The sequence below is a fragment of the Ixodes scapularis genome, unplaced genomic scaffold (genome assembly GCF_016920785.2).
Source record: "Ixodes scapularis isolate PalLabHiFi unplaced genomic scaffold, ASM1692078v2 PGA_scaffold0__279_contigs__length_252992795, whole genome shotgun sequence".
In the NCBI taxonomy this organism is placed as follows: Eukaryota; Metazoa; Arthropoda; class Arachnida; order Ixodida; family Ixodidae; genus Ixodes; species Ixodes scapularis.
Genome location: NW_024609835.1, coordinates 122,190,232 through 122,201,624, shown reverse-complemented (window position 1 = coordinate 122,201,624; position 11,393 = coordinate 122,190,232). Strand labels below are relative to the sequence as shown.

The 11,393-nt window shown below is 46.9% G+C and overlaps 2 protein-coding genes across 2 annotated transcripts; one reads left to right on the top strand and one right to left on the bottom strand.

Annotated features, from left to right (window-relative positions):
* The first annotated feature begins 868 nt into the window (after positions 1–868).
* LOC8033109 (putative Dol-P-Glc:Glc(2)Man(9)GlcNAc(2)-PP-Dol alpha-1,2-glucosyltransferase) lies at positions 869–4,096 on the top strand. The gene has a single exon (XM_029967983.4). The coding sequence runs from the start codon at positions 1,048–1,050 to the stop codon at positions 2,431–2,433; it is 1,386 nt and encodes a 461-aa protein (XP_029823843.3). The 5' UTR covers positions 869–1,047; the 3' UTR covers positions 2,434–4,096.
* A 3,352-nt stretch (positions 4,097–7,448) lies between these two features.
* Positions 7,449–9,013, bottom strand: LOC8033108 (ELMO domain-containing protein 1). The gene has a single exon (XM_002402616.4). The coding sequence runs from the start codon at positions 8,710–8,712 to the stop codon at positions 7,765–7,767; it is 948 nt and encodes a 315-aa protein (XP_002402660.2). The 5' UTR covers positions 8,713–9,013; the 3' UTR covers positions 7,449–7,764.
* Between the last annotated feature and the right edge of the window lie 2,380 nt (positions 9,014–11,393).

Here is an 11,393-nt window from a genome sequence, read left to right as displayed (position 1 = left end):
CACTTATCCCGTGTTAGTAAAGCGTGGGGAAAAAAAAATGATCGACCGCGCAGTTTACCTAGTCCACTTACAGGCACAGCAGCGGCCACTTTGAAGCCAACAGCGTTGTAAAAGCACGGTACTCGCAGGGCAAACGTAGCGATTCGACGCACTCTTTCGAAGGCAGGCACCTACATAGTTGGCTAATCGCCGAGCAACGTGTTTTTGTTGTTTTTATGTTTCGTGCATTAGATATGACGATTAAAGGACACTCTCCAGCACCGACCTCTGCTAACGTCGCTCCCGAAATGTGCCTTTTGCGCTTCTCCACCCGTTGAAAGATGAATGGATAGAGTTATATGGGGCTATGTTCCAAATCTTACCCAAATGAACCCGAGTTACTCCGGCGGGTCGTGTTACGTCACAACACAGATTGAAGAAGGCTGGACGCGGGCAAGTTTTGGAACGCCAAGGTACAAAACTCTTATCCTGGAGTAAGATGGAGTAAATTTTGGAACACGGCCTCGGTCATATCTCTGGGTCATTTGGTCCGCGGTAGGTTTTACTACCTAATAAGAGCTGGGGTTTTGATAGTTACCAGATAGTTGACAAAATTGAAATAAGATCGATTAGTTTACTATTCATGTCGTATTACACCTGAGACTGCGGTGGAAGAAATCGGAAGAACTTTCAGTAGAAGGAACAGACACAAGGAACAGACACAGCCAACAATTTACTATGTTGGGCATTGTTGGCCAGGTTGGCCAACTTCTCCACCGCACGCACTTGAAGTGCGCATAAGAATCCAACACAATCCGCACTCGGAGTGCGGATAAGAATCCAAAATAATCCGCACTCGGAGTGCGGATTAGAATCAACCACCATCCGCACTCGGAGTGCGAATAGGGGCAGTCGACGTGGGCGGGTGTGTGCGAGTGTGAGAGCGCACTACGACACTACGACCACGTCCAATGTGTGCGCCGTGTAGGCTGTGTAAATGGTGTAAATACGTGTCTGCATCGTCTGCATATACTACCAGCGCTGGGTAAGCTAGTAGCCACCTCAAGAATGCGCCTCTTACTCTTCGTCGTAGTTTTCATCGCCCTCTTCCTGTCATCCCTGCTAGTGTCGGTGGTCGTGAACCATGCGCAGCCGGCGCCGTACATGGACGAGATCTTCCACGTTCCACAAGCCCAAAGCTACTGCTCGTACAACTTCACGTACTGGGACCCGAAAATCACGACCCCTCCGGGACTCTACCTCACGTCGCTTTGTTTCGGGCTGGCCGCGAAGCTGCTCGTTGCTGCGGACCTCTGCACGCCGTTCTACCTGCGGTGCACCAACATCTTGCTTATGCTGGGCAACTTTTGTGCTTCGAGCGCGATCATGATACGGCTGGCCGGAGCCTGCGACGGAAGCACGCGTGCCAAATTGATCCTGGCCAGCGCTGCGACCACCCTGCTGCCAGTCCTCCACTTTTTTACGTTCTTGTTCTACACGGACCCCGGTACAGTCCTTTTCCTGCAGCTGATGTATCTCTACTCTCTTTTCGAGCACCACTGGCTCGCGGCGACGTTTGGCGCCGTCGCGGTCTTGTATCGGCAGACGTCCATCGTTTGGGTTTTCATGGTCGCCGCCTGCAAGGTGATGGCTGTCGCCGACGACCGCTGGCCGGTCGATAAATGGCTGAAGCTCGAAAACATTTCGTGTACCGTCGCCCAGTTGGCGTCGGATCCGCACAAGCGAGTTCGTGAGGCTTTCGACTTCGTCAGAGACGTCCTCAGGGATTGCGTGGGGTATGTGATCGTCGGAGCCGCTTTCGTCGCTTTCTTGGTTTACAACGGCGGCATCGTGTTGGGCGACAAGTCGGCCCATCAAGCCTGCTTCCATGTACCCCAACTTGGTTATTTCCTGCTCTTCTCGGCGTTCAGTGGAGCCCCTTTCTTCCTCCAGCCGAACATACTGAGCGACTTCTGTTGTAGTCTGAGACGACGAGCGTACCTCTATGCCATTCTCGTTCTAGCGTCTGTGCTCACGGTACAAAACTTTAGTCACATCCACCCGTACCTGCTGGCCGACAACCGTCACCTAACATTCTATCTGTGGAGGAAAGTGCTGGGGAGGAGCGAACTGATCAGGTTCTGTCTCGTGCCGATTTGCATCTATGCCGGCTACGCCATGCTTCATCAGCTCCGGCACACCAGCAGGACTTGGCGCCTCTTCTTCTTGGTCGGCGTGTTTGCGTCCGTCGTGCCACAGAAGCTGCTGGAGTTCCGCTACTTTATCTTCCCATACTTGTTCTTTAGGTTGCATCTCAAGGGCGTCACCTATCGACAGATCTTCCTGGAACTGATGTTGCATGTTACGGTCAATGTGGCAGTGATGCACTTGTTCCTGAACAAAACCTTCATGTGGGAGAGCGATCCATCTTCGGTGCAGAGGTTCATGTGGTGATGTAAACGTTTACTAATAACAAAGGGTTGTTGTGTGGCCGGGTAGCTTGGATACACCAAAGTTTGTTTGGTCTGACATGTGGGAAAACTCAAGTGATGGGAAAGAAGGAACGAGAAAACTACAGCAGTCCAGGAAATGACATTGTCTTGTTTCCCTCTTTGTGCTATATAATGGCAAGCTTGCCATCACTCCCATTCATTCTTTGGGTGCTTGATTATAATAATGTTGTGTTTGTACTTGGAAGTGCAAGAGTAGTTGGGACTGCCGGAAGGAGCACCTTCTGTGATAATTTACATACCCTAAAATGCCAAGCATGCACCCATGGCACAATAAGTTCCCACCCGCTATTTTCAAAATGTTTAAAAACTGAAAAAAGAAGGTATCAAGTGCTCACCCCAGATTTCTGAGCACGCTTAGCTCACAGAGATACTCCCCTTCCTCAGCTGCTTCCCCAAGCACCCCGGTGCAAAGTGGTGAAGCCCACCTTACCACATGCCATTTTGCATTCTTGCTGTCTGGCCTATCAAGTGCCCATCCCCCAGTTTTTTGGGGATTATCTCCAAATCTTGACTGTGCTCTTGGTTGGTATTTTGGGGTATGTCAAATGTCATTTTTGAGTGATATGAAAAATGTTGCCAAAGAAGTTGATACCGTCACAACTATGAAATGTTGATACTTTAATGGTGCAACAAATCCTGCATATGTGCAATGGATGTTAAAATACTGGAATGCAACAGTTATCACAAAAGTAGTCTCTTATTGTGGATTTCCGTATGGACATCTGCAAAGACATACCACCGGAGACTGGGCGTAGTGTGCGTATGCTAAAATGTCGGCAAAATGTGCAGACAAGGAGTGTCGCACATTGCCAAGCTCAGGTCTGGCCAATTTTATACTGAGAAGACAAGTGTGTGAAAGCTTGTTGCTCTGGCAGGCTCTAAGATGTGATATGCTAGCCTTACTCTGCAATGAATAGTTCAAAACGCTGACAGGATGGTATTTGTGCTGGTGAAGGAGTACTCAAGTGTGCTTGCACTGCTCTACGAGGAGCGCACACACTCAATGCAAATGGAGGGGGCATGTTGAAACAAAGCTATATCCTGATGAAGTGGACAAATTTTTAAAATGAAAGCTTTCATAACTGGAGCAAAATCATTCACTTTGTGAGGTGGATGTCTAAAATGAAACCGAGAGCAAAAATATTTTCAGCCAGAACCACAGAAAAGTTAATGCCAGTGAGACATGGCTGCCCTCCTAATCAAACAAATTATGGTTTCATGTATGTTTCTATGCTCCAAGTATATTATAATTTTTTTGGTGAGTGGGGGGGAAGTGGGTCTTTCCTTCAATTTACCTGCCTGCAACTTAAACTGAATAGAGTGCATACATCATTTACCAAAGACCTCACTGCTTACAAAGAAGTTTTGTTCACTCAAAAATATGAAAGAGTTGGACAAAGAGGACGGACAGAACAAACATCTTGTGTTTGTCTTGTCCGTCCTCTTTGTCTAACTCTTTTGTATTTTTGAATCTATTACCAACGCACCCAAAAGTTTTGTTCACTATAGTCCAAAATGAGCATTTGCAGGACACACTGATCTTTTTGTCATTTCTGAGATCGGAGTAAACTTGAAATAAAACAAAAAAACTTGCAAGTTGATGAGCTGAGTATCACGTTAATTGGCTCTTTGTTGGATGAAGCACCGACATGCGGGCACATAGCTCGACAATGCACGTTTCTCTAGGCTTGCAATCAAACAAGAGTCATTATACTCTGTTTCGCCATACAATAAGTGTGAGCAAAGCAGATGGTACAGGCAGGAGCATGCTATATTAAACCCTTTAAGCATATTCACACAAGGGAGAACTCCCAGTGAATTCTTTTGGGCACGCGTTTTACGCAACGCCAACATCAGGCGTTTGCAATGTGCAAAAGCCCTACATTTTCGTCGCATGAATGCATGTGCCAGGGAGAAATTACCGAGATTTCTCCCTCGTTTGAATACCCCTTTATGTGCCAAGTTCTCTTCCCCGTCGCTAGTCGCAAATTTTGGTCTCGGTAACACTCTAGCAGGCTCTGAAAAAAAACATAGTCATAAAAGACACGCTATTTCATAGACATAAGGCTAATTGATGTTTGCATGCCTCCAACTTTTGACATATTTCTCATTATACTTTTCAAGATACAGTGGTATGCAATGGCATCTCGCCCTTGTACCCCGAGGTCACTCTTTTGAGCGGCCTTTGTTTATTCGAGATTGTACCTTCTTGTTTTCACAGTCCTTGAACACCAAGTTCGTGAGTAATTTCTATATCTCGGTGTTCGCCATGAAACGTGAGGTTGATTGACAGATTTGCACATTTTGTAACAATGAAGGAGCATACCAAAACAGAAGTCGCCCAAACAAAACAAAAACTACATGCCATCAAAAAGTGATGCCCCATGATAAAATGTTGTTTTCATCACTCGCTCACACATGTCACTATAGGTAAAGAAGATGACAGCCCAGTTGGGAGGGGCAGGGAGCAAACGGAAACTGAAACTACATGGGAATGTGCCCAAATATACTCTGGCACGGCACTCAAAGGGTTAGATGACGCACAAGCATGCAGGCATAGCAGACAGCTCAAAACGTTGCACTTTCTCTGTTAGCCTCCTCTTTAGTCACTCTTAAAGGGATACTTCAATGAAATTTGAAATATTCCCGTCATGTTCAAAAATAGGTTGAATATGATCCACAATATCCGTAAATGACAATCGCACGTTTGAATTTTGAGCCTGGTGGCTGTATTTTTCGCTATAAACTGCCCACTCTGGCAAGTGCTCGGAGAAGGCCCAGCGGAGACCACGTGACATCCAACGCAATCGTGACATAGGTCGTCTCAAGACGAGCAAAGCTACGGCGAGGCTGACGTCGCGAGGATGGCCTAGTCGTTCCAGCCACCGAAGCGGCTGCTTTTGTACGAATTTTGAGTGACGGGTTAATCTTCTATAATCTTGTAGGGGGACAATAGCGACTTCTGCGACACACAAAAGGCATTCTCGGGAAGAGGGGAGTTCCTCCTGCCCCTCTTCTCTCGTCGTGGCCGGAGACGAGACAACCTCCGTCGCTAGCTGTCAAGGTTCCTAGACGGGCATTACAAGTGAGGCGTTAGCCACATCCACCAGGTGCTCTTTGCTAATCGTTTAATTCGTTTTAAAATTCCTTTTCGTGACTTTTTTAACAAGATATTGGTATGTTCGATGTGATGCTGCTTTTTTTAACACATATAGACCAAAAAATGAGCGCCGAAATTTCGTTGTAGTATCCCTTTAAGGTAAAACAGAAAATATAAGACTTTTTAAAAACTTCAAACTTGCCAGCGTTTACGAAAAAATTTGTGGCAGTACTTTGGTCATACCTGACGAAATTGTTGCACACAGAATATGTTTTTGGGTTGGAAAACCTTGGTGCAATTGTTTTGTTTACTAACACCTATGTCGCAACTTACAGCAAGAGCACCGCTGTGGTCATATGATCGCTCACACCAGCTAATGGGAGTGAGGCCCCCCCAGCGAGGGAGTTCTGGTGCGGCAGTGACACAAAAGATTTCCTCTCGGTTGCGTTGCCTTTTGCTTTTTACATTTTCACCGAGTTACCCTTGCCAAGAACATACTATGCTAAAAGACAACCTCATTGCAATCGCATTTTATCACCAACCTGACACAAAGCTGTTCATAGATACACACTGGCAGATCAATTATAGACAGCTGCAACAAATAAGGCTCACAGTCTCACTCGGAGTTTGCACTGAGTAATGAGAAATGGGTCAACCACGAAGTTATATGCCTGTAAAAATAGTAGCTCTTTTTGGCAGGTGAATATTGCCAAGCACTAGCATAAAAGAACTTCAACAGAACAGTTCAGTATGCGTCCACTATGGTACCGTCATGAGAATACTGAATGCCATCCCTCCACCACAAACCTGACCCTGATAATAAACAAGAGTACAGCTCCTGTCTTACACATGCTCGCAGATAACTCACCAAACAGGCTGCTTCAACACCTGTTGAGCTGTCTCAATCCAGGTGCCTAGGTCGCTTCAGTCTCAAAACGATTAAATACTGGGCGATGCAAATGATTGCCAGAGCAAACAACTGAGATCATATTCAGAAGGGTTACGGCACCCTGCACGTACAACACTTCTTGTCATCACATTGTCTCTAGGTCATTTACATTTGCAACATTTGGTCTTCCTTCTGAAAGGCTTGAGTTATTTGCAACTCAATGCCCTGTCCTGCGTGCCTCTCTTCTCTGTCCTTGTTTTTTGGCGTACTTCCCATCATGCATCAGGAAAATGCCAGCATTATCCACCAGAAGCATATGGTATAGACCAACACACTGTTTACAAACAAGGCCGCGTTTGCCCACACCAGGTGTGGGCACTGCGCAAGCGCATGAACCAGATTCGCGTGAGGTGAAGCTTCTGCGCATGCGCAGTGGCGACAACAGCGCCACCGCAGAGATGTGACGTCAAAGCCGCGTGTTGGTCTATACCGACTTGATGTCCATAGACCAACGCACGTCTCTCGCGTCATGCCTCTGCGGTGGCACTGTTGTCGCCACGGCGCCTGCACAAAAGCTTCAGCTCACGCGAACCTGGTTTCTGGGCTCGCGCAGTGCCTACACCGAGTGTGGGCAAACACCGGTTTGTTTGTGAACAGCATGTTGGTCTATAAACAAGTACATTTTCCCCCTGGAGCTGCGGACACCGCGCATGTGCAGGAATCTGTTTTTCGAGAAGCCAACCTTCCGCACAAGCCCTGCATTGCCACCTTGGCGGGATGCCAGAAACGTGAATTGCTGCAAAATTTGTTTTTCTGCAAAAAATATCACTCGTGTGGAGAATAAATATGACACCTTCATACATTTTTCTAATATTTCCTAACCAGTTTTGAGTGCATCTAGGTCTCGCAATACATAGTAGCAAAATTAAAGAATGTTTGAACACTGTGAAAGATAGACTTTGCAAGGTTGAGCTCGTATTGCACCTTCGAAAAAGGAACTTCGGAAAAGGATCCGAGATAATTCACCCTTCACATGGAGTTGTTCTGTGCCCTCTATCCTGTAGAATAAAGAAAGCAAAGAACTGACTGCAAACACTGCCACCGTCCAACGTGCCCATGGTAGCTTTCTGGGTTACGGCCTTCTAAATAGCGGCACCAAACAAATTCCTGCATAGTCAGAATCAAAAACCCAGTTTCCAGACAACCGAGATAGCAGTGGCGGTAGGCAGCCTTCACTGAGCCCGTGATGTCGGAGTTCTGTCTTCTCTGAAAGCGTTGGAATTTCAGACCTTCTTGACCGTCACATTGAGCTTGAAGACGCAGTCGTCCTTCTCGAGCATCTGGAGCAACTTGTCCTCGAACTTGTCCCGTATCCGGTTGAACTCCATGATGTCGGTGGGCTTCTCGGCCAGCCAGAACTTGTCGAATTCGAAGAAGACGTAGCTGTACGCCCTGTGGAAGTCCTCCACCTGCGGCCGCTCGGCCACGGCGTTGAAGATGTGTGACTTGAGCTTCCCCTTGACCAGTAGGTGGTACAGCAGGCTCGTCAAGTTGATGCCGACGATGGCGAACGAGTAGCCGTACTCGGGGTGCAGCGAATGGGACAGGACGTGCCGGGCCACCTCGGTGTGCTCGGACGCGAAGAAGACGAGGTTGTCGAGCCCCAGGAGGCCCATGCCGCGGAAGTCGGTGCGTGGGTCGTCCCCCTGGAAGCCGATATCGCTCCACTGCTTGGAGACCGGCCCGCGGAGGTGCTCGTCCGGACGCAGCAGCTTCCAGAGCCGCAGGAGCCTGCTCAGGTGATCGGGGTCCTGCGCGACAAACTGCGTCTTCCGTAGACGCTCCACGTCGTAAACCAACTGCCGGTAGCCGCACATCTGGAGCATGCTCGTCCGAAAAGAACGCACGAACTCGCGGTGTACCTGGGTGTTGATTTTCTTGACGTAGGCCACTCCGATGACGGCGTACTCGACGGCGTTTCCGCTCAGCTCCTTGCTGAAGCGGCCTTCGTCGGCAAGCTGCGTCAGTCGGTCGTAAATGGTGCGGACAGCGGGCGTGCGAGACATTTGTAGGCTCCACTCCAACTCGCGCGTCCGCTGACAGCCGCGCTCGGTCCCGTAGCATATCCGCTGGAGCTCGCACAAACGAGTCAGGTTCCGCAGCACCCACTTGATCGCGGGACGGAGCTGCATGTACAGGAAGACCGCGACGCGGTTCACCAGGGACCACATCGGGAGGCGTTGTGACGGCTGCTGGGGACGCGGCAGGGAACGACGCCTCGGCTAGACCGAGGCGACCTACGTGGGCTTGCTCCGAAGGGGGGCACCGTGGCACACGGCGCAATCACCGGGTTCTCATGACGCCTCAGGCTCGAAAACGACGCTCACTAGTGCACCGGCATTTCGATCGCGGCGCACTCGCGTGACGTGACCGATTGTCGCGAGGATATCAAGTCGATTTAACTAATTTCCGCGTTTCACATCGATGAATCCACGGCAAACAGAGCTTCCGAAGTCCTGAAATAAGCCGAAAATGTTTGCCATACAGTGATGCCAGACCTAAGTGCGGTCGACACCAGTTTCACAAAAAACTGCCACTAACAAAAAAAAGAAAACGCACAGCTTTGGTCTCTTAGAAACTAAAAAAAATCATTACTTGCTTTAACTCAATTTTTATAGAATGTATTTAAAGATATGTTGTCCCCGTTGTTGTATTGATTTTATGATTTTTCAAAATCACGGTGGCCCCAACCGTCCTGAAACACTAAAGTCAGAAGAATCCAAATCCAAAGTGGGAAGCGGAGACTCCGAAAGTTGCAAAAGAAGTGCGAAAGCGTGCGAACAGCGTGATACACATGAATCAAAGTGTTTTTAATTTCTGGGGAATAGAGAAAACCTGTCTAGGCCCACAATGCGTGCTGCTTGACCATGCATACGCTCTACAGGTGTTTTAGCAAGGCAGACGTGTTGCTGAAGCACCAACACAAGCGCTGTTTGGTTCGTAAGTGGAGTGCACACTCGAAGCGATGGATGCAGAACTCTTCTCGACTTCTCCAGGGCGAAGGTGATTTCGATGAGCGTGCTGTCGATTTCGAAGAAAATGTCTCGAGGTCAAGTAGTGACATGTACAAGACGGTACTTGAACCGAACTCCACCGATCGCCTGCAGCAACAATTGTTGTCTTCGACAACACCAGCGGTAAGTCTAAAACCCTGCAAATAAGCATTCTAAAATAACGAGAAAAAAAAACAAAAAACAAGAATAGCATTTTTTTAATTCACTAAAACCCTGAAATCTTTATTTAAAAAAAAAAAAAGTACATTGATCATTAAAAGATTAAAGTATCGCAGTGTCTAGCGTCACGTCCAACGGAACCCGAAAAAAAATTAAAGTTACGTCCGACGTAACTTTACACCAAGGTTTTGAGTTACGTCCAACGTAACCCAGTATGAAAATTAAGGTTACGTCCGACGTATCTCGAAATAAAAATTAATGTTTCGTCCGAGCAAACTCGAAATATAATAATATTCTTTATTTTAGGTGCCCCAAAACAACCTCATCGGCCTTCCCCTTGTTGCACCAACACAGACAATAAAACCAGCAAACTAACAAAAAATCCTAAACACACATATAAGAGACAAATGTAAGATTATCCAAATGGCGACGGTACATTGTAACAGCTGCAAATATATCAAGGTGGGGTGGAGCGATGGCGTTATATAATGACTGAATCCGAGAGAGAGGTGAGGCAATGCACAGTGAGTGAATATAGAAGCAAACAAAATGTATGGTTAGACGTGAAGGAACATGAAAGTTCACCCTTTCAAGGAGTTGCGGAGAATCAAATGCACCATTAGCATCCTTGTGCAGAAAAACAAAGTCTCGATCAGAGCTTTTGGTAGACAGAAGCGAAAGCGAAAACATTTAAAGTATATGTTCAGAACTATAGTAAAAGTACCTCTCAAAGTATCTTTTGTAAACAATTCGGATAACCTTTTTCTGAACATTTTCAATTGTTAAAGCCTGTGTCTTAGATATTGAGTTCCATATGACAGAAGCAAACTCGAGTCATGATCTCACTAGGGAATTAAAAAGGTAGATCAATGAAAGGGGCTGTCTAAAACTTTGCGTCAAACGAGATATTATTCCTAGTGCTTTATAAGCATTTCCGACGAGTAAAGACATGATTTTTGAACGTTAAAGCGCTGTTAACACACACGCCCCGATCCTTTACTTGAGGTACACATCATATTCGCGATCCCTCCAGATAATAAGTAAAGTCAACAACAGCGTGCCGCCGGCACAAGGAAAGCACTTTTTTTTTGCGGGGTTAAGCAACACTTGATTTTTTTACACCATTGAAGGATGTTTGACACATCATTTTGTAAAATATCGCAATCTTGAAGTGTGTGAATGCTTTTGAACAACTTAATGTCATCAGCAAAAAGTAAAAGCTCAGACGTATCTACGCAAGACACAATATCATTTATAAAAATAAAGAGTAGTTATGTCCGACGGAACCCTAAATAAAAGTTAATGTTACGTCCTGCGTAACCTATGCGTATGTTTAGCTTTACGGCCGTTACATGACGTGAACACAAAATTATTGTGAATTATTACTGCGTTATGTCTGATGCAGCATTCGTGAATCGCTTAAAATCTCAACCCTATCCGTACCTTCAGCTTTGCTAAGAGCGCTGGAAAATGCTCCTCGCATATCGAGGCTGCTGAAGCTGGGGGGGTTCAATCAACACCTCCTTGAAGAGAAGGCCGTAGCGCTCTTCTCGTGACGTCGCGAAGGAAGGCCATCGGGGGCGCACGTCGAAGCGAAGGAGTCACATACACGTGTCTAGCTAAAATGAAAGCTCCACATAGCAAGGGGTCTCGAAAATATTTTATTACATGGGCAAAAT